Below are 27,782 nucleotides of genomic sequence, written 5' to 3'. Positions count from 1 at the left end.
TGGATTAATATGAATACTTCATCAATGACTTTCCTGTTTCCTTATTCACCACGTCACACAGGAGAGTACTAGTCCTTTTCTGGCTTCTCCTGTATCCATCCTGAAACATGAGCATCTTCTGGTGTCCTCCTCCCTTCACTAAAGGGTTATTCCCATCTTCTCGGATAAGAGAAATTGCGATGCTCTTTTAAAACAAACTTTGCAATTTACAAGGACACCTTTAAGAATACAATGACCCAAACTTTCCAAAAAGAAAGTCCCACTACAATACGCGCAAGATGCTTCATGACTCTTCTAAGTAATGGAGACATATTGGTTGAGGTTTCACACCAGAAGAACTCATCTTCCAGAGCCTTATCATGGGTTTGCAGAAATCTTCAAGATTACACACCATCTCGGGTATGTTTCCCATTATTAACACTGCTAATCTAGGACACGTAATCCCATGTCAGCTGCTACAACACAGGTGGGCCGCACAATTAGGCTATTCATCGGGGGGAACAAGCACATTCAATGGATGAAACATTTATATGCCTCAATGCCACAGGTAGAATAATAAGCAAGGCATAAAAATAAAAAAAGAGTTGACACTTCTAATCAATGTATGCAATCCCGTAATAAACTAGATTGTTATACATTCTAATGTAGAAGAACATACATTTTAATCAGAGTTGAGTAAAAGGATTGGTGCAGTCTTTGTCTAGCGTCCTGTCTGGTTCTCCTTGGCAGCCTTCACATCTGTGGCCAGAATCCTTGGTCCGGCCTCCGGGATAACTTTTACGCTTATTAGATCCCATGTGACGATGTGATATACAGTGAAGGAAATAATTACTTGATCCCATGCTGATTTTGTAAGTTTGCCCACTGACTAAGTCATGAACAGTCTATAATTTTAAGAGTAGGTTAATTGTAACATTGAGAGATAGAATATCAAAAATAAAATCCAGAAAATCACATTTCCTAATTATTTCCTTCACTATATGTTGTGTCATGTCAGGATCTAGTAAGCAGTGCCGGGCCGAGAATACGGACTACAGAAGATTTTGCTTGTCCCACTGGCACGGAGGAACAGACGCGACGCTGGATCAGGACAACACAAATATTTTTGCTCAGCTTTTAAAGGAAGGATGTCCACTTTCAATAAAATGGTCCTCAAAGTGTGTACAGCACATAAAATAACAAACCTAAACATAAAATAAACTTCAGGTACTCAATCTCCCTGGGTCCAGCACCAGCTCCCTGACGGTACTGTGGTTGTGGTGTTGTGACTAACCAATGGTGTCACGTCAACAACGGACGTCACTACTTAAGCCATTCACTGAGCTCAGTGCTCATGTAGAGAATGACAGCTCGCAACAACGAGCTCAGTGCTCATGTAGAGAATGACGACTTGCAACAATGAGCTCAGTGCTCATGTAGAGGATAATGGCTCACGAACAGCTGAGCTCAGTGACTGCCTAGATAGAGCAGTGAAAAGACTGGGATCAAAGCAGTGGCAATAAGCCAGAGTGTGAGTACCTGATGAGTTTGTTAATTCCTTTACCATACACACTATAGCGGATTATCTTAGTGAAAGTAGACATTTCCTTTAATAATCTAAATAACAGATGCGTGTATGTGTATATACAGTGTGGGCCATTTACATGGACACACCTAAATAAAATGGGAATGGTTGGTGATATCAATTTCCTGCTTGTGGCACATTAGTATTTGGGAGGGGGAAACTTTTCAAGATGGGTGATGACCATGGCGGTCATTTTGAAATCGGCCATTTTGGGTGCAACTTTATGTCATGTGACACATCAAACTTATTTAGAATTTCACAAGAAAAACAAAGTTGTGCTTGGTTTTAATGTAACTATATTCTTAGTTATTTAAAAGTTTCTCTTTGTTTACAGCCATTGACATGTCGCAAAGGTTAACACGTGAGGAGCGGATAGAAATTGTGTTGATGTCTGGTGAACGCAGTACCCGGGTCCCATTCTACAGTTAGCAAACTGCTTGCCAAATTTCGGTTCAGTGTTGGATTTTCCAAAATGTGGATGCAAGAAAACTGTCACTAATGAAAAAACATCAGTGGCTGTCCTAGCTTCATTCAGCAAGAGCCCACAGTGTAGCACTTGCCGCATGTCGCTGGAGAGTGGCATCAGTCGAACATCTCTTCGGTGGATATTAGCTACTCACAAAGGGCACCCTTACAAAATCCAGCTGCTGCAGCATCTCAGCGAGGATGACCCAGATTGTCGGTACGCTGAATTTGCAGAATGGGCAAAACAAAAATTCGAACAGGTCCCTCAGTTTACACAATTGTCTATGCTGTGAAGATAAGATGTGCAACATCTGTAACAACAGATACTGGAAGCCTGCACTAGCATTTCTTCTGCGGTGTTGCTATCAGTGTGTCAAGAGTGGGAGAAGAGGGTTGCATTGACAATCCAACACAATAGGCAGCACTTTAAACTCATTTTATAAGTAGTCATAAACTTGTAAATAACTCACGAAAGAATAAAGTTATGTTAAAACCAAGCACACCCTTGTTTTTCTTGTGAAATTCTCAATAAGTTTGAGGTGTCACATGACTCCCTTCCCATTGGAAAAAATAAAGTTGGATCCAATATGGCCGACTTCAAAAGAGCAGCAATGGTCACCAACCATCTTGAAAAGTTTTCCCCCTCCCATATACTAATGTGCCACAAAAAGGAAGTTGATATCACCAACCATTCCCATTTTATTTAGGTGTATCCATACAAATGGCCCAACCTATATATTATATATGCACATATACACTACCGTTCAAAAGTTTAGGGTCACCCAGACAATTTTGTGTTTTCCATGAAAACTCATACTTTTATTAATCAAATGAGTTGCCAAATGATTTGAAAATCTAGTCCAGACATTGACAAGGTTCGAAAAAAATATTTTTATTTGAAATAATAATTTTCTCCTTAAAACTTTTCTTTTGTCAAAGAATGCTCCCTTTGCAGCAATTACAGCATTGCAGACCTTTGGCATTCTAACAGTTAATTTGCAGAGGTAATCTGGAGTAATTTCACCCCATGCTTCCAGAAGCACCTCCCACAAGTTGGTTTGGCTTGATGGGCACTTTTTGCATACCATACGGTCAAGCTGCTCCCACAACAGCTCAATGGGGTTGAGATCTGGTGACTGCGCTGGCCACTCCATTACAGATAGAATACCACCTGCTTGCTTCTTCCCTAAATAGTTCTTGCATAATTTGGAGGTGTGCTTTGGGTCATTGTCCTGTTGTAGGATGAAATTGGCTCCAATGAAGCGCTGTCCACAGGGTATGGCATGGCGGTGCAAAATGGAGTGATAGCCTTCCTTATTCAATATCCCTTTTACTTCGTACAAATCTCCCACTTTACCAGCACGTAAGCAACCCCATCACATTACCTCCACCATGCTTGACAGATGGCGTCAGGCACTCTTCCAGCATCTTTTCAGTTGTTCTGCGTCTCACAAATGTTCTTCTGTGTGACCCAAGGACACAAAATTTGAATTCGTCTGTCCATAACACTTTTTTCCAATCTTCCTCTGGTCAATGTCTGTGTTCTTTTGCCTAATCTTTTCCTTTTATTAGCCAGTCTCAGATATGGCTGTTACTTTGCCACTCTGCCCTGAAGGCCAGCATCCTAGAGTCGGCTCTTAACTGTAGACGTTGACACATGCGTTTTGCATGTAATATTTAATGAAGCTGTCAGTTGAGGACCTGTGAAGAGTCGATTTCTCAAACTACAGACTCTAATGTACTTGTCTTGTTGCTCAGTTGTGCAGCGGGGCCTCCCACTTCTCTTTCTACTCTGGTTAGAGCCTGTTTGCACTCTCCTCTGAAGGGGGTAGTACACACCGTTGTAGGAAATCTTCAGTTTCTTGACAATTTCTCGTATGGAATAGCATTCATTTTGCAGAACAAGAATAGACTGTTGAGTTTCACATGAAAGTTCTTTTTTTCTGCCCATTTTGAGAGTTTAATGGAGCCAACAACTGTAATGCTTCTGATTCTCAACTAGCTCAAAGGAAGGTCAGGTTTATAGGTTCTCTAATCAGCCAAACTGTTTTCAGCTGTGCTAACATACTTGCACAAGGGTTTCCAGGGGTATTCTAACCATCCTTTAGCCTTCTTACACAGTTAGCAAACACAAAGTACCATAAGAACACTGGAGTGATGGTTGTTGAAATGGGCCTCTATACACCTATGAAGATATTGCATTACAAACCAGAAATTTGCAGCTACAATTGTCATTTACCACATTAACAATGTAGAGTATTTCTGAATCATTTAATGTTAACTTCATTGGAAAAAACTGTGGTTTTCTTTCAAAAATAAGGAAACATTTGAATGGTAGTGTAGAGTATAATACACAAAAAAAACCATAATTTGTATAAAATACTACATCTGCATGTAAAAGTATACTCTCTCTATATATATATGTATACATATAAAATCGGTATCCATGCATCCGTCATATATACAGTAAAAAGGGGAGAAGAGTGAAATCTCAATCTCTGCACAGTATTCTTCGGTGTATCAAGATGATTGTTTCAGAAGTAAACTGAATTTAAATGAATCTCAGAACTCTTGTGATATTGACTGCCGCCTCGACTATCTGATAAGACTTGGAAAATTGCAGCTAGAGCTGATTAAGTGACAGTGACTGATACGTGAAGACCCATCTGTATTCTATTCCTGCTCTTCCGACTCCCACATGCTGTATTTAAAGCAGAGCGATTGCTGGCACTCCACGTCTAGGACACCGTTACTGCAGTGACTTTTCCGCTAATACATTACAATCCAGTGTAACTCAGTAACTGCTGAGAAAAAGTGTTCGCTTTAGATCCTTACAATCTTTCTCGGGAGGCACCTGTAAAACCACCACAAACAGCCCTATAAATATAGGTAGCATTCATCTCTACAAATAGAACTTGTCCTAAAGAGAAAAATCAAAAAGGTAGAAAATGGGTCAAACAAAACAGATGGGCGCCTCCTCACTCTAGAAGGCGTTTTCCAGGAGTTGGTGATGAGCAGATCTGTCCGCAAATTAAAGATGCAGGTCCATACTTCTGTCGGACAAAACGCCACAAGGAAAAAAATGGTGTGCTATGTTTCTGATGGAACAATGAAATAATTGAGCAGCAGTCAACCACCAAGGGGCAGGGCGAGTAACGGGGCACTCCCCACATGAACGTCATGGCCTTATAATTCAGGCTGCTGTATTTTGATCACTCCTCTTAACCAGATCTTGGTTCACACAGAGTGTCAGTATTGGGATAAAAAAAAAAAAGTTGGGGCTTCAGGGAAAAAAACCGACAGGGAGACTGCCACTCTCTAAATTATCCCACAGATTTGCAGTCATAAGCGGATTAGCCTCATTTATTAATGGGTGGCTACCCACTGGGGAAGATGATTCCACAAATGGCATGTTATGGGAGTGCAAGGTTTATACAAGAGATTCCACCTGATTCATACACAACCTATTCAGACAATCTTTCTGTATTTAAAAAAAAACAATAAAATAACTATCCAAGTGGTGTGTGCATGCCCCAGGACTACAACCTGTTAGTCCAATGCAAACGAAAAAGAGTCAGCACTCCAAAAATAATGTAATAGAACAGACAATTTCATTACATAAATAGCAACAACAACAGAGCTCCAGAATGGATATTTCCTGATTCCAAGTTGTCAGAGTCCTCTTCTGATAAGCAGCTCACTGTCTATAGACAATGTACACAGCGAGCATGGTAGTAAGCCGCAGCGGCCGGCTCCTGCCTCCTGTGTCCCGCTGCTCTACCGCTGCCACTCCTCCACCTCCCCACCACAGCCAGAGCAGGTACATCCGGATTATAACACGCACTCCCCATTTCCCCCACAGTCTTGGAGGAGAAAAGCGTGTTTTATATTCCGAAAAATACGGTATGTCGTATGTCAGGTCCCCATGTATGGAGCGGACTCAGGAACTCAGCTTGCACAGTAACCGATAGATGACTGCTGTGTTACACAGTTAGCATCTGCCCACAACAATAGTGTCTAGTGATGAGCGAGTATGCTCGGATAAGGTGTTAATAGAGTATCTTCGGCGAGCTCTAATACTATGTTCAAGTCGCCGTGCCTGCATATCTCACAACTGTTTGACAACCGAAACACATGCAGGGAATGCCTGCCGAAGATACTCTATTAGCACACAAGTATGCTGTGATAACACCTTATCAGAGCACGCTCACGCAACAGTAGTAGCGACTTAAGCTTGCTCTGATCGCACTTATCCACAGCGGTGGACTTAGGAAAAATGGCCATCAGAGGCAGCGCATGCGCAGATTGAGAACTCGGGATGGCAAGTGCAGGGACTCCCAACATTTTCTTAAAGCTCGGAGCCCGCTGCAGCCTTGCAATGCCGAACACTCCCTCATCGCAGCCCGAGGCCCGCAGCATCGCCCCACTACTGCCGCTTCCAGCTTCCTGCAACAGAGACCCTGCTCCATCGCAGCTACCCTCCCCCTTCCCGGTAAGCTACATCCGGATTATAGGGTGCACCTCCACTTTCTCCCCAAATTTGGGCGAAAAAGTGTGTCTCAATCAATACAGTAAGTACCAATGCTAGTGCACCAGTGGCCCATTGTTGAAGGCCCTTGTGTGGAATGCTACTATGGCTGCCATGTTTGTCTTCCTGTGTTTTTTTCCTCTACATTGCAATACAGTATATATTGCAGATTCAATTTCCACAAGGGAATTTAAAAAATAGACACACACATTCAGACACACATACAAATCTATAGCTATATATTATCTCCTGTAAAAAAAAAAAGTAGTTAGAAAAACTAAGCATATTGGTATTGTAATGTTTGTAAAGTGCCAATATGTCAAAATATAATACTACTAGATGGAGGCCCGATGCTATCGCATCGGGAGGGAGGTAATGTCACGATGGGGGCAGGCTTTGCAGCGCTGAGAATCTCTCCCCCCATGTGCTCACCCACCTATCCACTCTCTTCCCCATGTGCTGACTTCTCCGGTCTGTGCGCTCTTCTTTGACCTGCCTACCCCATGTGCTATTCCCCTTGCCTGCTGTCTCTCTCCTTCCTGTGCTGTGTTCTCCCATCATGTGCTGTGGTGTATACAGTGTGTGTATGTATTGCGACGGTCTTCCGCTGGTGGTAACGCGCAAGAGGCTGGTACCACCATCAGTTTCCATATTGAGACACCCATCATTTGGGTGTCCCAATATGGAGGTCGGTGAACTTCCACCGCTTAGAATTCTGGGATCCGGACACATCTGGATGGAACAGGATGTGAAGACATTACAAGGTAAGTATATATTAAGATAAAAGAAAAATCAAAATGTAAAATGTCTTAAAAAATGTGAGTATGTGCAACAGGAATCTAAGCTCCCTTCAAGTATAGAAATAAGTGATCCAGTAGACATGCTCATGTAATTCTGGAGATACAAGGGGATCGGAGGTAAAAAATAGGCTGCTTACATTGCCGTTTACCTTGTCTTTCCGATCTAATAGTGGAGATTCCAGAGGTGCTGAGGTAAAAAGAGGCTGCTCACACTGCTGTGCACTATGTCTTTTTGATCTAATACTGGGTATACTAGAGATGCTGAAATAAGACAAAGCTGTTCACACTGCTATTTATCCAGTCTTTTAAATCCATTACTAGAGATACCAGAAGTGCTGAGGTAAGACGTGGCAGCTCAAATTAATGTCCATCATTCTTTCTTATCTAATACTTCAGATACTAATGATGCTGAAGTAAGAAGAGGCTGCTCACACTGCTGTTGATGACGTCTTTCTGGTCTAATACTGGATATACAAAGGGTGCTGAGGTAAGAAGAAGCTCCTCACACTGCTGTCCATCCTATTCATCTGATCTAATACTGGAGTTTCCAGGGGTGCTGGGGTAACAAGAAGCTGCTCACATTGCTGTCCACCATGTCTTTATGATCTAATATTGGAGATTACAGAGATGCTGAACTAAGGGGAGTCTGCACATGTCCTCCCAGTTTATCACTGGAGACACCATGGGTGGTGGGGTAAGAAGAGGCTGCTCACATTGTCGTCCACCATGTCTTTCTGAATGGCCGTGCATGGTATACATATCTCCAGGTCACAGCACTGTAGCTTCCTACTGCATGTGTTCACAGATAGCTGTCCTAACAAATTTCTGTCAAAGTAACAAGGTAGTGGCCATTTTAACTTTATAGTGATTATGTCCCTATACAAAACAATTGAGATTGGCTAGGTAAAAGTATTTAGTTATTTATTTATGATGACTTTTATTTATTTTTTTCTATTCTCGTAAAACACCTTTAACTATGCTAGCATTTACTCTCGAAATGTATGTAAGAAAAATAATCTAAGTTATTTGATTGGTTGCACTAGTTTCCATAAATCTTTCTAATTGGGTCTAGTTCTGTACTCAAAGACAACACATCAGAAAGCAATATGGGTTAAAGTACAACAGACACAAGTTAGGAACAAGCTGTTGGTAATCACATAACCTGTTTTGGTAATGCTCAAGGACTGGGATTCTAAACACTTGTTGCTTGAAAATGCAAGAAATTTGATGCAAGAAAAGTTACTGACGCAAAACAAAATTTTTTTTTTTTTTTTTACACTACCACCGTGGGAATAGAGAAGTAAAAATGATATGTACTGTATGTGTGTGTGTGTGTGTGTGTGTGTGTGTGTGTGTGTGTATGTATGTATTTTTGATATATATATATATATATATATATATATATATATATATATATATATATATATATATATATATATATATATATATATATATATATAGTGCTGAGAGAGTTATTTGGGCCATCCCAGGGCCGGGTTTTATGAACGGTCACAAGGGATGGGTGGGAATGACAGCTCACAAATCCCGACCCGCAGGGGCGTAGTTTGGCAGATAAAATGGATGCCGAGTATCTCATTTAGTGTCTGTGGCTGGGGGTGTGGAGACCTCCAGTGTGTGTTGTTAAAGGCAATGACCTGAGCGGGCAGACCCGCAATACCATATGGAATATTACTTTTCAGTTTCGTTTTCACTTCGTGCCAGAAAAGGCTCTGTTTTCTTTTGCCATCCAGATCAGTTTATGAAGTTAAATTAACTTGCCTGGACTATTGCATGGAAACCGCCCTCCGTGCCTACCTCAAGAGCAGCCGAGCGAGCACAAACCTCTACTATGTATATATATATATATGTTACTAATATATGTGTGACAAGCTGCTGTTAACAAGAAATCGCATGTAATGTTCAAAGGTGAAAGCTGCTTTGCTTCCCTGTGAGGAAATGTAGCTCAACATAGTACATAATTACACGACACTGAACACTTTACTCACTGAACTTCTCCTCCAGGAGGTCTGAGTATACTTGTCATGCTGTTTTGGCTTTACAGCCTTTGACTCTTGGCTTTCCTTTTGACATTTGCATGTTGTTTTCTTGAGAGGAGAAAACAAAAAAATTATAAAGGTTGGCCAACAGTTATAAGCAAGAAATGCAATCAATATGACTTTGACCCATGTTGTATCAAACTAGTAAAATTGCTAGTATGTCTGTAAATATAAGAAACTTTGTAGCACAACAGATGCAAGTGTGATTACTGACACAGCTCCAGACTGGCAATATGCGGGAATGTGCATTACAGCAGAGCTAACAGAGCTAGAAGAGGAGGAGAGCTGATAGAAGGGTTTGTAATGTGACACAGCTAAACTCAGCTAAGCTGCCCCTTCCCCGCATCAACCTTTAAGGGAACCTGTCAGGTCCCCCGTGCCACCAGAACCACTAGAAGTTGTGTCTGCATGTATAATTTCCCTGCATAACAGTCCCTGTATTACATTACATACATAAACAGATCTTTAGAAAAAGTATTTCTAAAGTCCGTTTCTGACATGTAAATGAGGGCTTTGACTAGTCTGTACACTTCTCATCATGCGCAGTGCGCCTCTCTGAAGATGGGACACGTGCACCCGGCTTCAGAGGATCAATGATGACTTGTTAAAATTTGTCCGGCTCAAAATAAGATGAACTGCCAACTCCGTGAAGTATCAGATTACAGCAGCCTATTGAAGTTTATCGAGCGAAAAAAGCAAGGAGACCAGTAAGAGAACACAGGGAGACACAAATATATTTTGCTGTAAGTCTTGAGATATTGTATTTCTCGGTTGCTTTATTGGGGGACGCAGAGAAGAATGAGATAGTTTGCTGTCACCTGGAGGCTATTATTCCAATCTAAATGAAAAATGGCTCCTCCTCCTCAGACTACACCTCGCCTGCCAGCCTCCGGCTCCATCAGATTTGTGTAGTGTCAGTTGCAGGCAAGGTCTGTCTCAGACCTTAGTCATTCGGCTAGGCATTAATCGCCTCCATTTTGTGATTTTCAGCTGGATCAAGTCCAGGGTAACAGGGTGTAATTGTGAACTCTGTTTCACCCACACAGTGACGGAGATTACAGGCTATAATCATGCAGCGCGTATCTTTGCTAGTCAGTATGGTCAGACCACAGTACCTAGACACAGTCTGAGTCCGGTACTGGGGTCGGCGGTCTGTAAACCAGCCAGCTCCTGCCCTACATAGCACGCATGTTGCATGGAGCAGAAAACTGGATTTCAGGTCTTCAGGACAAGTATTGCACTGTTGTGACCCTCACCCAATCTGTCTCTCTCTATCCCACGCCCTTCCTCAATTTATACCTTCCCCTGCTTCATCTTTTAGAGTAACTCAGAGAGCGCGAGGATGGCTGGGACTGGGTGAGGTGGTAACGAAGAGTGATAAGATCTCGATGTCTAGTTGCTTGGTCCTGGGGTAGACTGCGCTGCCAGGTGGGGTAGACCTTTTACTGCTGTGGCAGCATTCTGTTTCAATCTGCCCCCCTGGCCTCCAGGGATCGCACAATTACCTGGGTTATGTGGTCTGAACTGTTTGCAGCTCTTGCTCAGCCTCTGTCCCAGCGCGACGGTCCTGCAATACTGGCCAGTCGGAATCTCTGATGTGCCGTGGCCAATCAGCGTGGCGGCAGCCAGATGCGTTGACATATCAGCGGCGCCCACCCCTTCAGCCCCCCTTTCCAGTGCTATATCGCACGGCAGTAATTTGTAGATGGTGCCCGCATGGGATCATCGCTTGCATTGTCCTGCTACCGGCACTCACCGAAGCATAAAGCACACCAGTGACACAAGGGTGCTCTTCTGGGACCGCACACAGGGTAGGTTGTTGACATCTGGGGACTGATTATCGATTATCCTTGTTTGTTGTTAATTTTTTCTTTGTCCTTTGGCTCTTATAATGTCAGAATCCAGAGATGACAGTGCACGACTAAACACCTATTATGCATGCCTAGCCTGTAATAATACGTTTTCGGCAATCGAAGGCCTACTGTAACCTCCTGTACTCCTCCACCTCCCTCCTTACTGAAACCTACTCAGGGGACCTCTGTAATGTCAGAAGAGAGTATAACCCTCCCTGCTTGGGTTCATGATTTAGCCCAGTCTGTAGCCATACCAACTAGGGAGTTTAGGACGCTGGTTATTGTTGTGGAGAGTTTGCCATAGGCAGCTGCCGCCCCAGGAGCTCCGACCGCCAACACAGGAGAGTCAAATTTGAACTGTGTGGCCATTTGTCTTATTTTATGGCTGAAATAATAGAGAGCTGATTTGATATTCGAAGAAATCACTTACAGGTTTACCCTTCCAGGAAGGTTTCAGAAGTTTGGTTCTAAATTGAATAAGACCATTGTTAATGCCATGGGCAGCAGAAGCACTCTGCTCCCCAGGCCAGGCCCAGCCGTCTATTTCGAAGATGGGGAGGCTTTGCAATTTCTCCCCTTTCGTCAGTTTCCTGCACCAGAGAGTTCCGGTCGTCAGGTCAGATCCAGAGTCTCCCAGAGATCAAGGAAATCATGATTTAAACCCACTCCCGATGTGCATTCCCTCGGTCCATGTGGTAAGCCCCCTGGTTCCAGAGGCAGTAGAGGCGTTAACATAAGATGGGCGGCCTCCACTCGGGAAATCTTCCCGGGTGGGTGGCCAGCTCCTGCTCTTCAAAGATGCATGGCTGGGGGCAGTCAGCGACTTATAGGTCAGAGAGGTCATCTCTTCTAGCTACAGAATAGAGTTTGTCACTCTTCCGTCCCAACTTCCCACAGTTTAAGAGACAGTTTTGACCAAGTGACAGCTTCCCTGCTTCAAGCAGGAGTAATTGTGAGGGTTCTCTTTCAGAATATTTCAGACGGTTCTATTCAAACCTATTCATCATCCCCAAAATGTATGACCCATTCTGGATCTAAGACAGCTTAACAACGGCTGCATCACTACAGGATGGAGTAGTTGCTTCGGTCAGTAGCGCCATCCATGGAGGCTGGGGAGTTTCTGTCCTCGGCAGACATTCAGGACACCTATTTTCATGCACCTATCTTTCTGGTTTATCAGTGATTTCTTCGCTTTGCTGTGAATTAGGATCACTTTCAGTTCAGGGCTATTCCCTTTGGGCTGGCAACTGCGCTCAGGGTGTTTACAAAATCCTGGACCCAGTCATGGCTTTGCTCAGGACCAGGGAGGTGGTGGTAATCCCCTATCTGGACAATACTGTGGTCAAGGCTCCTTCTTTTTTCCAGAATCTGAACAGTTTGCAGATTCGTCTAGATTCCCTGGAACAATTTGAATGGATTGTCAAAGTCCACATTAGTTCTAACACAGCGGCTTTTGTTCCTTGTGAATAATAATAATAATAATAATCTTTATTTTTATATAGCGCTAACATATTACGCAGCGCTTTACAGTTTGCACACATTATCATCACTGTCCCCGATGGGGCTCACAATCTAAATTCCCTATCAGTATGTCTTTGGAATGTGGGAGGAAACCGGAGTGCCCGGAGGAAACCCACGCAAACACGGAGAGAACATACAAACTCTTTGCAGATGTTGTCCAAGGTGGGATTAGAACCCAGGACTCCAGCGCTGCAAGGCTGCTGTGCTAACCACTGCGCCACCGTGCTGCCCTTGTGAAGATATTTTACACAGTTGAAGCGTCAATCTTTCTTCTAGAATAGAAGAGGCTAGCGCTGCCATCATCTGTCAGAATTCTGGACAGGTGTTACTTATGCTCTCTTGTTTCAGAGAGATGTGGCCTCTAGTCCTCAGGACTTTTCTTCACTGGGTAGCGCATGCTAGACCACCTTATCTGCCTCTCCGTGATCCATGCGACCTTAATCTAGGTCTTTGTGACTCTTAAATCTCTCTGAGAGGGTAAAATGATGGTGACTTATGTGCTTCATTTTGCCTATAAAGTAGCTTTCCCTATAGCTATCACCTCTATTAGGACAGTATTGGAGCGTGCTGCTCTCTCTTGTCAAGCTCCTTTCCTCATTGTGCACCAGGATAAGGTAGTGTTGAGACCTGTTCCATTCTTCCTCCACAAGGTGGTTTTGGCGTTTCACCTTAACGAGTACACTGTCTTGTCTTGCTTTTTCCCTGCGCGTTGCCATCCTATCAAGAAGGCTCTGCACAAATTAGAAGTTGTGAGGGTCGTACGGTGACATTTATAAGCCACCGCACCATTTAGGCAGTCTGATTCCTTGTTTGGCCCTCGCAGCAAGCAAAGTTTGATCATTGGATTAGAACAGCCATCGTTCAGAGCTATAGAGTGCAGGCCAGCACACCTTCTTATACGATTAAGGTGCACTCTAAGCGGGTGGTAGCGGCTTTTTGAGCGGTTCACCACTAGGCATCAGTCCTGCCACTCTGTAAAACAGCTACTTGGTCATCAGTGCATGCTTTCTTCAAGTTTTACAGGGTCCACACCTTTGCTTCTGCGGATGCAAGTCATGGCAGGTAGATTTTGCAAGCAGCAGTTGCTGAGGCTTTGGCCAGAGCAAGAGTGGAGAATTTGGTGGTAACAGTATATTATTTATTTTCCCACCCCAGGGACAGCTTTAGAATGTCCCATGGTTCTCTGTGACCCCCAATGAAGCAGCCGAGAAATTAAGATTTTTGGCACTCACCAAATATGTTTCTCAGTAGTGTTTTTTGCTGGACATAGCATTCACCCTTAGGCTACTTTCACACTTGCGTCGTGTGACATACGTTGCAATGCGTCGTTTTGGAGAAAAAAAAACGCATCCTGCAAAGTTGCCCGCAGGATACGTTTTTTCTCCATAGACTTGCATTAGCGACGTATGGCCACACGTCACATCCGTCGTGCGACAGATGCGTTGTGTTTTGGCGGACTGTCGGCACAAAAAACGTTCCATGTAACTTTTTTTGTGTGTCGCGTCCGCCATTTTCGACCGCACATGTGCGGCTGAAACTCCGCCCCCTCCTCCCCGGACATCACAATGGGGCAGCGGATGCGTTGAAAAACTGCATCCGCTGCCCCCGTTGTGAATTTATTTCACAACGTCCGTCGGTACGTCGGGCCGACGCATGGCGACGGCCCCATACTGAAGGAAGTGTGAAAGTAGCCTTAGTTGCCCGACTGGGTATATATTTATGTTTTTTTCTTCTTTGGGTGTAATGAAGTTTTTTTTGTCCAACTGCTTTAGTTTTTTTTGCTCCTCACTAAACTGAGTAAGACTAAGGTTAGCAGTCTAGGTATAGTCTACTGGGATGGAACCAACTTTCATTTCAAATGTTATAATAGTGTCACCGCCTTCCAAGTGGACGCAAATCATCCCATGGTTCTGTGACCCCCCAATGAAGACTACCGAGACACAGATTTTACAGTGAATACTAATAATCTTTAAACTTCATCTCACCCCAATGCTGGACTCAAATCTGCCCTGCTCAGTACTTCTATATAATGCCCTTCGTGACAGAGAGCCAGAAGACCTGTTTATATTTAAACTAGATGGCAGCCCGATTCTAAAGAATCGGGAGTCTAGAATCCATATATACTTTATTTATTCAAATGTAAGAATAATACAATTAATAAATAATAGTAAGAAAGAACAAAAAATGGCTGCACTCACCAGCTCTTGACAATTCTTGACAGTACGGCACATTTCTGATTGGTCGCTCGCGGCAGGCGGCAACCAATCAGAAAAGTGCCACGCACCACGAAGGCATATATCTTTGTCCACCCTGAGCGGGTGTAGGACGCTGGTGACGTCACTTATCTCCGGACATTATCTCCGGACAAAGCCACGGAAGTTGGCACAAATTGCCGGAAGTAGTATTCTAGGCAATTATATATTAGATTTTAATGTTATCAGTGTTTACCTTTGAACGTTTATATTGTATTGTCCTGTCACCAGCCATGTGTACGATTATCGGCCGAAAGCCTCTCTGGAACCAATAATCACCCCATGTAAAGGTATCTTTATAAGTCAAAGATTCAGAATACTATGACTTTTATCATATCCTGAACAGTCAAGTTTTTTATGAACCGTCAAGGTTTTCTGGTTGAAGTAAAAAAAACTCTGAGTGTTTACAGTTTGAAACCATAAAATGTTGAAAAATTATGTCATTCTTGAGTATATCACTCAATGGTGCTCATAAACGTGTCAAATTTGATCTATAATATACTTTAATATACGTTACTTTAATCTTTAATATACTTAAGAACAGGGCCCCAGACATCAAACAGGGGGTCTGAAACACCGCACAGTGGTCCAAAATATCGCTGTGCTCTGCCTGGGGCCCCATATGCTGCCTGGGGCCCCTGTGCTCTGCCTGGGGCCCCATATGCTGCCTGGGGCCCCTGTGCTCTGCCTGGGGCCCCTGTGCTCTGCCTGGGGCCCCATGTTCTGCCTGGGGCCCCTGTGCTCTGCCTGGGGCCACTGTGCTCTGCCTGGGGCCACATATGCTGCCTGGGGCCCCTGTGCTCTGCCTGGGGCCCCATATGCTGCCTGGGGCCCCTGTGCTCTGCCTGGGGCCCCATAGGCTGCCTGGGACCCCTGTGCTCTACCTGGGACCACTGTGCTCTGCCTGGGGCCCCATATGCTGCCTGGGGCCCCTGTGCTCTGCCTGGGGCCCCATGTTCTGCCTGAGGCCACTGTGCTCTGCCTGGGGCCCCATAGGCTGCCTGGGGCCCCTGTGCTCTACCTGGGACCACTGTGCTCTGCCTGGGGCCCCATATGCTGCCTGGGGCCCCTGTGCTCTGCCTGGGGCCACTGTGCTCTGCCTGGGGCCCCATAGGCTGCCTGGGGCCCCTGTGCTCTGCCTGGGACCACTGTGCTCTGCCTGGGGCCCCATATGCTGCCTGGGGCCACTGTGCTCTGCCTGGGGCCCCATATGCTGCCTGGGGCCACTGTGCTCTGCCTGGGGCTCCATATGCTGCCTGGGGCCCCTGTGCTCTGCCTGGGGCCCCATATGCTGCCTGGGGCCCCTGTGCTCTGCCTGGGGCCACTGTGCTCTGCCTGGGGCCCCATATGCTGCCTGGGGCCCCTGTGCTCTGCCTGGGGCCACTGTGCTCTGCCTGGGGCCCCATAGGCTGCCTGGGGCCCCTGTGCTCTGCCTGGGACCACTGTGCTCTGCCTGGGGCCCCATATGCTGCCTGGGGCCCCTGTGCTCTGCCTGGGGCCACTGTGCTCTGCCTGGGGCCCCATATGCTGCCTGGGGCCCCTGTGCTCTGCCTGGGTGTAGGACACTGGTGACGTCACTTATCTCTGGACATTAGCTCCGGACATTAGCTCCGGACATTATCTCCGGACAAAGCCACGGAAGTTGGCACAAATTGCAGGAAGTAGTATTCTAGGCAATTATATATTAGATACAACATTTTGATATATACTACAGAGTTGCTTCTGATCGGAATATGCCTGAAGAATGATCAGGTCACTTCTTTTAGCCGCTTCATGCTTTCGAAAAGCTAACTGTTTAAAAGGAGCTCAAAAAGACAGAACAAATGCACGGCAAGTTGTTTTGACAATGCAGTGTGCATGTTCATTCTGTTTAGTGACTCTTCAAATCGGGTTTCATGTGAATTCTGCCTAAAAAATATTTAGCGTAATACCTAAAATTAGACATGGAGCCTGCAGAGGGGGAAACTGATAAATGTAAGATACAAGTGATAAATGTCCAGGTAATGTATAATAGTGTTATTAATCATATACACATGGTCGCTAATTCTGAATAAGTCACCTGAAACAACAATTAGACTATAGGCTCTCAATTACCTATCACTAGTCAGGCGCTTTTTGTTTTAGGGCTCTAATGAGCAGAAATTAGAGATATTTCAACCATATACCGTATTTTTCGGATTATAAGATGCACTTTTTTGCCCCAAAATTTTGGAGGAAAATGGGGGGGTGTCTTATAAAGCGGATATGCCTTACCGGCCTTGGTGGAGCAGGGTCCCAGGGTCGCTGCTGGAGGAGGCAAGAGTGGCACGTTGCTGCAGGCCGCAGGCTGGGACGAGGGGGTGTTCAGATGTGCGCCGCTGCGGTTGTTCAGTGGTGCAGGGGCTCCACTGACATTTTGTGAAAGCCCAGAGCCCCCTGCACTTACATGGTTAACTATGCGGTGGACTCTGGGAAAATGGCTGCCGGGGGTGGCGCATGCGCAGATAGAGATCTCGGCACCAAGATCTTGGGAGAAGCGCACATCCGAACACCCCCTCATCCCAGCCTGCAGCAACATTCCTCTCTTGCCTCCTCCAGCAGCGACCCTGGGACCCTGCTCCACAGCAGCCACCACCCACGGTAAGCAATAAGATGCATGGATTGTAAGAAGCACTACCATTTTATTAAAAAAAAAGTTTTTTTCTTATTTCTCTCCTCAAAATTTGGGGCGTGTCTTATAATCCGGTGCGTCTTATAAACCGCAAAAAACGGTACCTCCTGACTATAGGACCAGGCATTGTGCACAGTATACATTTATTCCTGCAGCTGTGCATTTTGGTTATTCAGAAGAGATATAAGCGCTCATGTCGCAGCACAGTTGTGCAGACAATGAGGAGTCAACACATCACATTTCATTAGACGTTTGAAGGATAAGATATATCTGATATTAACTGTTTATTGTGGAACTTGTTGGACTTTTCTGTATGGACAGATCGCACAATAATATTGTGGTTTAATGATTAGATCTCAGGAACCAGTGCTTATTATTAAAGGGAGTCTGTCAGTAGGGTCAACACTCATAAGCCGTCTATATGGGCATGTAGATCCTAGAAAATCTAATAAAATGAGACCTTGATATCTGTTTTCTTACATGTAATTGAGCTGTTACGATCTATGACCTGAACATAGATTTCCCCAAGAACCTGCTTCCAGAGCTTATTCGTTAAGGGGCATTCTCATCTCCAAGATCCTACCCCAATATGTAGAAGGAGTAGTAATATTAGCAAAGAAATACCTTCAATTAGAAAAGTAGTATAGTTTTCCGATTCGCTAGGTCTCTTTTCTCATGTATAAAGATCAGAATAAACTGAACCAGAGCAGTTCACATATATATATATCAACAAGTACTCTATATACAAAGCATTGATGATAGTGATATATATGTGCATACGAAGGAATGGCAGACCATTCAGATTTATACAATGGAACGAATGGAGAAAGAGCCAAATATGGGACAAGGAAAGATTAGAAAAAATGAGAACGAAACACCTTTATTAGGACAACTGGTGAAATGGTGGCACAAGTAACAGAGGTGCCTACACGTACAAACAAATGATATAACACAGCATCCCATGGGGAACATATATATATATATACACAACACAAAGGTAAATTAATACACCAAAAGTAGATCTGGTAGTCAAAGGAGCATAATATTGTGTATAGATGTCCAAGTGGACAAGACTTGCTAGGTGTCAGAATTATTCTGTATGCAAATTGCCTCTTCAGGGAGAAAGAGGACTTGAACTCTATAGCGCCACCTGACGAGGGCCAATAGCCCAAAACACCGTGTCTTCAAATTGAGATTCTGATTTGGCTTTTATCCTAAGTCATATTGCAAGACTCGTTAAAGGGTTGTTTGTGACTTGTAGGATCGCTACTTCCAACAGTTGGCGCTATAGAGTTCAAGTCCTCTTTCTCTCTGAAGAGGCAATTTGCATATAAAATTTCCCAGAGGAGCATTGCACGGCGAAAAAGCCTCCTTACCTTGACAAGCCAGAGCTGGTATGTCACTCTCCACAAGGAGAAGCCTTACCGCTTAAAAGCCAGAATCAATAGGCCTAAAAAGGGTGTATAGCAATGGTGTGGGATCATCAGATGCTGTGACAGAAAGCGTAAGTAGAGAGTAAGAACATAGGGATGGATATATACCTACCTCAAATAGGCAGGATGTACTGAAAATGTACATACATGTAAAGGGCAAGATAAGAGTGCTGAAATGTTAGCATATCACTTAAGAACTAATAATAAATATATAGCCAAGATCAGTATACCTACAAAGTAAAGGTAAGGTATGGTTACCCTGTGGCAGACTGTACTGATGCAGCACGTACCCGGACGCACGTTTCGGACCATCTACCCCTGATGAAGGAAGTGGTCCAAAACGCGTGTCGGGGAACGTGCTGCACCAGTACAGTCTACCACCAGGTAATCATGCCTTCCCTTTACTTTGTAGTTACACTGATCTTGGCTAGATCTTAGTAGAGCGGATACCTTTGGTGTATTAATTTACATTTATGTTGTATATATATATTCCCCACGGGATGCTGTGTTTTATCATTTTGTTTGTACGTGAAGGCACTTCGGTTAGTTGTGCCACCATTTCACCAGTTGTCCTAATAAAGGTGTTTTATTCTCATTTTTTCTCATCCTTCCCTTGACCCATATTCGGCTTTCTCCATTGGTTCTACTCTTTCCTCATTTTGCAGGGCACTGCAGTAACTTACAAGAACAACAACGCTGAAGAATGTCAATTTAATGCTGCTGAGAATATGTAGTGAAAGGTGTGAAAAATGTAGACATCCATAAGTTGGTAAAGTGAGGCAGATGGAATCAACAAGATGGCAGAAGACTTTTACAGAAGGAAATACTTAAGTGTATCAGTCAGCAAAACAGTTTTGTTCTGCACGACAAGCAATCTAGAACTGTCGAGCTTTATAGATGAGACCCAGCCGAAAAAGAAGAAAAAAATAAAGGTCTGACAAAACCAGCCATGAAATAAATAGTACTACTGACTGTCAGACCTGGTTGAGGATTTAAAAATAAGGTTGTTCTTGATAAATTAAAAAATCGCTATGTAAAACATTCTAGGAGTTGGAGAACATCCTTAAACTGCTCAATATTTTATACAGTCTGAAATTAACTTTTTAAGGAAGAGGCAAAATAAAATGTAGTGAAATAGCACTTTATAAAAAGAATTGCACCTTCCATCGTGTGCTCTGGTTTACCTTAGCCCGGTGTCTGAAATATACTTTTACACTAAAGTAATAACATGCTCAACATCTAATTCAATAAATATTTTCTCTCCACTAAAAATGCAAAGTATACTGAGCTTCCGTGGCTCGAGCAGTGGAAAGGGGTCAGTTGGAGATTAATGGAGCTATACTGTGTATTCCCTATCCATATACCCTACTAGAGAGAGATAAGGGAATCGTTTTGTGCAGCTTCAGCCCAGGACAGTGCTCTTGGCAGTGTACTGGAGAAGTGCAAATTTCCTTATCTTCTAGGTTCCCCGGGCACAGCGTTTGGCTCACTGGCCCTTGCGTGACGTCATCTGTGTGACTCCCAGGTTACATCACGCAAGACAGACTCTTCATAAGCCGAGCCTGGGATCCTGGAGGGTAGGGAAATTCATGCAGCTCATGTCCACAGCCAGGGAACTTTCTCAACTCCATAGTACTTTGCGTGCCAGTCCTCCTGGACTCCAGCACAAAGCTCTGTCCAAATCAGGCCTGTGTCAAGCCAATGGTGGAGAAAATGGATAAAGCTTTTCTCACCAGTTGTTCCTGTAAATGCTTAATTGTCTCATCCTTCTTATTTGACTCTTCTTTCAGGTGTTGAATCTCTCGGAGAAGATCTTCAGTCTTAAAAACAATAAAAGAAAACAAATATCAGTTTACAAAAGAACAGTTCTTTCGACATGGAACATGAAATAATGAATCCTAGATTATTAAAAAAAAGGTCAGCCGAACACCGCATTATCTACAGTTTTAACCAACAACCTTATGTGTATGGGGCATCACGACTGTCCTCGGACATACTGGATCTCCGATGCTCTGTTTCCACCATAAGCTAATAACTGCCAATGGAGTCTGACAGCAATTTATTCCCTTCTCCCCACATAGTTGGTGGCTTGTGGTTAAGTTGAGTAAAATAATTTATATTAATGGAACCTATATTTTCCCTTTATTACAGGATGGCTGCACCGAATGATGAACATGAATTTGTCGCAGCTCTTAGAATGGACATCGTTCTACTCAGCCCTGATATCAGGTCCTCACGGAAAAAAAGTAAAGGCTTAGCAATCCTTAAAGACACCATGAACAGTCATTTTGTCTAGGTGGAGACCTAAAATAGTTGGAAAAATATAACTCTGTTCACTATCGTACACTAATATCGAGACTTAAGGTGCCCCTACACCTTAGATAGATTGTGGCTTCTGACTCCTCCACACAAGAGCGTTCATGTGCTCTCTGAATGGAGAATAGTGTCAGACAAAGCTGGAATAATCCAACAGGGGCTAATCGACCTGGAGAACACAAGGAAATCAAATGGTCCCATCAAAGATCTGGGTCTGGAGGTTGACTGGTTCGATCAATTATAATCCAAGATGTATAGAGATCTTTACGGGAACCATGGGTAGAGATTAACTCTTAAAAATGCAAGTCTTCTATCAACCAGTAATTCAAAGTTCAGCAATTAAAGCACCCAAATGAAGTATGAATCCATAAAGCCGTGCTAGTACCACAAAGACCTTTCCATCGTCTTGGTTAGTCCCACCATTACAGTTTCATCTTAGATTAAAAAATCTTAAATGCTGATGCTTAGTGGAGATCCTATTACTAAATTAATGTAATTTAAAAAAAAAATCTGATATCTGAAACCAAGAATGTTGTGCGTAGAGCGCTGCCCCATTTTTATATGCCAATATGAATAGAATTGTGAGCCAGCGTGAGCCAATCTCATGCCATTATGTCATTTTTCTTTTTGCTACAAGTCATCCTTCAGGAAGTAAACCATCAGGGTCCTGCCACATCTCCTGCATACACTCCGCTAATAGAGTCAGTGCTGCTTCTTAGTATTTAAGCGGCTTTTAAACTAAAGATTCTTCTCTGAGAAATTACAGCCAGAGAAGAACGCTGTAATGGACGTTAAGGTCATGAATAATGGGACGATAAACTCAAGGGTCACTTTTTGGCTATTAAGTCTCGCAAACTTCTCTTTTCCAATGAAATGGATGCATCTATTACCAGCAAAAAGCAATGGGTTACTTATTTCAACAATGGCCCTGAAGAAGACTCTATTCTGGGCAGTAATAAGAAGAGTAGAGCTTTACATCTAATTTGCAGCCAATTTATGGGTATCTAACAGCATGAGATACTGTGTACTATCATCTATTAGTGATTATCTATAAAAGCTTTGGTCATATGACTTGTACTGACTGACCTAACAGAACAAGACGAACCGAATTATCTATGTAATGATTGCGTGGTACAACGATTAGAGCTGGTGAGTTCATCGCATTTAATTCTTATACAATAATTGCTTTGTTTACAGCTTAGAAACCATATGTCTTGTTGTACCATATAGTAAGAAATTCCAGATTGTAATCTATTATACAGAGAAGTACAGTAAAAACATATTTCTAGGAAATATTACAAACTATATATTATCACTAACAGATTTAAAGGGCTATTCCCAGGTCGTAGACTTCTGGACTAGCAAGCAAAGCCATATATGTATGATAGACACTTGCCCCCGTGCTGGGATCTGCATATACTGCAAGAATGGGGCCAGTCACTAAGTAAGTGACAAATTATCATAAATTTCATACAAATGAATGGAGTGGAGAGAGCTACTGATTCATTACCAGCTCTTCCCCGATGGTGGTGCAACTGACCCCCTTTCTTCAGATAGATCCATCATAAATTTATGGCATACCCATAGAGCAGTGTTTCTCAACTTCAGTCCTCATGACCCCACAGCAGGTCATGTTTTCAGGATTTCCTTAGTATTGCATAGGCGATGGAATTAATGCTTGAGCAGGTGATGAAATTATCACCTGTGCAATACTAAGGAAATCCTGAAAACGTGACCGGTTGGTGGGTCTTGAGGATTGGAGTTGAGAAACACTGCCTTAGAGGCATAGAATGGAAACCAGTCAGCAAAAAAACAAAAAACTGTAATTACCTGCAGCCATAGTGATAGTCTGCAGATAAATATTGTTATATAAGCAGCCTGGCAGCGGGATTTAACCCTATTTATTGATAGGAGAGTTGTATCAGCCTCCTAATGTAGTCTGCAATGATGTCTTAATTCTGCAAAACTGAAGATTAGTCTCAGTGATTCACTACTGAGACTAGCCCAGGGGTGGCATCAATCATCTCTGCACTTCGCTGACATCATGCCCCCCGCAGTCTGATTGATAAACCAATGTGTGCTCAGAGAACAGGAGCAAAGAGATTTTGTAGTGAGTGCTGACTGTCCAAAGCCCCGACCCCACAAAGCAGAGGCTGCAGGGAGAATATAACTTAATTTTCTCCCTGCAGCCGCACATCCAATTAGACTGCCGGATATGTTTAAGGAAGTGTTTACTTGCAAATTACCACTATATTTGCAGGTAAATGCAGGGTGTTCTTTGCTGATGGGTTTCTTTAGCAATAGCAACATAACTTTGGCCTATAATGGAGCAAATAAAGCAATTAAGGTTCAATTTTATGCTGTGTGTATATAGCAACTATTAGACACCGGCACAGCAGCCTACTTTTCCCAAGTGAGACTGCTTAGGAACTCGGCAGTTGTTTTTCTGAAGCAGTTTTGCCTTTGTTCTACTGGCGGCTCCACTGACGGCAAACTTCACTCTACAGCGTGAAGAATAGGAAGAGGATGGCTTCTAGCCGCCAAAAGAACGTGCATGTCACTTTTATTTAACTGTTTTAATGGTTCCAAACCATATAGCAGTTATAATAAGTGACATAAAACAAAAGATGGGCAGAGCAATGTCGCATTGATGCTACTGTACACTGTGTTCATATTGTGGGGGAATTTTGTGGCGTTTTTCCAGTTGGATTACAGGAAGAAACTGCCTGAAAAAGGTGTTGCGTGCACATGGCCTTAAATAGGTCCTAGTCAACCCAAATATATCCACAAACGCTGTCAAGTGGATCCCCCCGGTATCTGTCAAAAAAGAGTGTCCCACAAAATGAACATAAGGCACAGCAATGTGAAAACACCATCTTTTGTCACATCTTTTAACCACTTCAGACACTGGGAAAACATCTTAAAAGACGCCAGAAAAGCTGCTTCAAGACTACATCCGCAAGTGTTTCCCGAGAGCAGATTCATGTTAGCAGCCCTGGCGGGTGTGCCAGTGCCTAAAGGATTCTGTGTTCACGTACCCTGAGGCAAAGGTGGCAAGGATGGATCTGCAGGTGGAATGGAGACTTACAGCCATGATTGTAATTCCTGCCCAAACTGCCAGTGCCAAGCATGGCTACTTAGCTGCTACCTTGTATTATCAGAGAGCGGTCAGGGAAAAGCAATTTAAAGGGAACATGAAGGTGATCAGAAATCGGCCGGCAAATAGGAAGGTCATTAATTTCAAAATTCAGTTAGCGGTGACTTCTGGCAGCAAATCCAGCTAAATGCCGCGGGTCAGAAGAGACTTTCTGCACAATAAAAGCCACCGGATTACAACAGATTTTTTTTCTGTCTTAATCGATTTGTTAGAGCCTGTAAGTTTTGGTGGCATCTCTTGTCAAATACTACGGTGTAATTTCAGGGCTTTCCGCTTTGAAGCCAATAGTTTAGTTGCTTCAATCAATATGGCTTTTTACAATTACAGGCTCGGGGCACGGATATCTGCTGTATATGGAGTTTACTATGCCGTTTCCCTTCGAACAGATGTATGCCTTCATAGTAAAAGACAAGTCTAATCATACAGTAAATATAGCGGCATCGGTGGGCCACAATCGCCCCGTGCCGTCACGTCTTTAATGAAATACAGCCACAGAGCATTACAGGATGTAATATGTTTCCATCCCCAGTGCTATAGGTTACAGACAAACTAAAAAAGAGGCAAAATCCAATTAATCTTGAAAGACACCTTTATCGGGTTACTTGGCTTCTATATTAGATCAACAACCGGCTGACCTTAAGCCCTTCCATAATGAATAGGACAGACATCGCACTCTGCAGAGAGAAACGATCTCTACTGGGAAGAATTGCTTGGTCTCCGATATATAATTATTTCTATATACAGCTTAACCCCTTCGCACCGCAGCCCATTTTTGTTTTTCGCTCCCCTTCTTCCCAAAGCCAGAACTTTTTTACTTTTCCGTCAATATGGCCATGTGAGGGCTTGTTTTTTGCCGGACAAGTTGTACTTTTGAATGACACCATTGGTTTTATCATATCGTAAACTCAAAAATGGGAAAAAAATTCCAAGTGTGGTGAAATTGCAAAAAAAAGTGCAATTCCACAACGGTTTTTGGATTTTTTTTTACCATGTTCACCAAATGCTAAAACTGACCAGTCATTATGATTCTCCAGGTCATTACGAGTTCATAAACACCAAACATGTCTAGGTTTTTATACTTACCGTATATACTCGAGTATAAGTTGAGAATTTCAGCCCATTTTTTCAGGCTGAAATTGCCCCTCTCGGCTTATACTCAAGTCATACCCAGGGGTCGGCAGGGGAGGTGGAGCAGCAGCTGTGTAAGAATACTCACCTGCTCCTGGTGCGGTCCCTGGTTCCCCGGCGCCGGCAGCTTCTTCCTGTATTGAGCGGTCACATGGTACCGCTCATTACAGTAATGAATATGGACCCGACTCCACTCCCATAGGGGTGGAGCCGCATATCCATTACTGTAATGAGCGGTACCATGTGACCACTCAATACAGGAAGAAGCTGACGGCGCCCAGAGAACAAGGGACGTGCAGGGACCACGCCAGGAGCAAGTGAGTATGATGGGGGGCAGTGCGTGATATTCACCTGTCCCCCGTTCCACCGTCCGTCTTCCGCGTCCTCTGCAGTGACGCTCAGGTCAGAGGGCGCGATTATGCGATTAGTGTGCGCGGCGCACTCTGCCTGAACAGTCAATGCACAGGAACGCGGAAGACACAGTGGCGCCGACGGTGGAACGCGGCGCGGACAGGTGAATATAGCAAGTGAGTATGTCTTTTTTTTTTTTTTTTAATCGCAGCAACAGCATATGGGGCAAATGTGTCTATGGAGCAACTTATGGGGCCATGTTCAGCATTATACGGGGCAAATATTTCTATGGAGCATCTTATGGGGCCATGTGCAGCATTATATGGGGCAAATATCTTTATGGAGCTTCTTATGGGGTCATAATTAGTGTTGAGCGATACCGTCCGATACTTGAAAGTATCGGTATCGGAAAGTATCGGCCGATACCGTCACAGTATCGGAATCCAATCCGATACCGATACCCGATACCAATACAAGTCAATGGGACTCATGTATCGGACGGTATCCCTGATGGTTCCCAGGGTCTGAAGGAGAGGAAACTCTCCTTCAGGCCCTGGGAACCATATAAATGTGTAAAAGAAAGAATTAAAATAAAAAATATCGCTATACTCACCTGTCCGACGCAGCCGGGACTTCAGCGAGGGAACCGGCAGCGTTGTTTGTTTAAAAATCGCGCTATTACTTGGTTACGTGAATTCCCGGCTTGTGATTGGTCAGGTCGGCCATGTTGCCGGGACGCGGACCAATCACAGCAAGCCGTGACGAAATTACGTCACGGCTTGCTGTGATTGGTCCGCGTCCCGGCAATATGGCCGCCCTGACCAATCACAAGCCGGGACGTCACGGGAGGCTGGACACGCGCTCATTTTAAAATGGGCGCGTGTCCAGCCTCCCGTGACGTCACGGCTTGTGATTGGTTGCGCCGCGATCAACCAATCACAAGCCGGGAGGCTGGACGCGCTCATTTTGAAATGGGCGCGTGTCCAGCCTCCCGTGACGTCACGGCTTGTGATTGGTTGCGCCGCGATCAACCAATCACAAGCCGGGAGGCTGGACGCGCTCATTTTGAAATGGGCGCGTGTCCAGCCTCCCGGCTTGTGATTGGTTGACCGCGACGCAACCAATCACAAGCCGTGACGTCACGGGAGGCTGGACACGCGCCCTTTTTAAAATGAGCGCGTTTCCAGCCTCCCGTGACGTCACGGCTTGTGATTGGTTAATGGCGGCCATGTTGCCGGGACGCGGACCAATCACAGCAAGCCGTGACGTATTTTCGTCACGGCTTGCTGTGATTGGTCCGCGGCCCGGCAACATGGCCGCCCTGACCAATCACAAGCCGGGACTTCGCGTAACCATGTAAAAGCGGGAATTTTAAACAAACAACGCTGCCGGTTCCTGCGCTGAGGTCCCGGCTGCGTCGGAGAGGTGAGTATAGCGATATTTTTTATTTTAATTCTCTATTTTACACATTTTAACATTAATGTTGTTCCGATTCCCGATACCCGATACCACAAGAGTATCGGAATCCCGGTATCGGAATTCCGATACAGCAAGTATCGGCCGATACCCGATACTTGCAGCATCGGAATGCTCAACACTAGTCATAATCAACATTTGCGCAGCATTATATGGGGCAAATGTCTGTATGGAGCATCTTATGGGGCCATAATCAACATTTGTGCAGTATTACATGGGGCATATTTTAAT

General features: G+C 44.1%; 1 protein-coding gene across 3 annotated transcripts in view; it reads right to left on the bottom strand.

The window, feature by feature from the left end:
* The window catches only part of CCSER2 (coiled-coil serine rich protein 2), a 223,712-nt gene that overhangs the window by 41,030 nt on the left and 154,900 nt on the right, over nucleotides 1-27,782 (bottom strand). For all 3 annotated transcript variants that reach the window (XM_077259307.1, XM_077259308.1, XM_077259309.1), the window contains exons 8-9: nucleotides 20,857-20,943; nucleotides 9,364-9,462 (exon numbers count right to left, since the gene is read on the bottom strand). In XM_077259307.1, coding sequence (XP_077115422.1) covers nucleotides 9,364-9,462; nucleotides 20,857-20,943 — 186 coding nt within the window. The remainder of the gene's footprint in view (nucleotides 1-9,363; nucleotides 9,463-20,856; nucleotides 20,944-27,782) is intronic.

Source organism: Ranitomeya variabilis, chromosome 4, assembly GCF_051348905.1.
Source record: "Ranitomeya variabilis isolate aRanVar5 chromosome 4, aRanVar5.hap1, whole genome shotgun sequence".
In the NCBI taxonomy this organism is placed as follows: Eukaryota; Metazoa; Chordata; class Amphibia; order Anura; family Dendrobatidae; genus Ranitomeya; species Ranitomeya variabilis.
The sequence above is the reverse complement of the archived record's forward strand: the minus strand, read 5'-3'. Positions and strand labels throughout refer to the sequence as shown.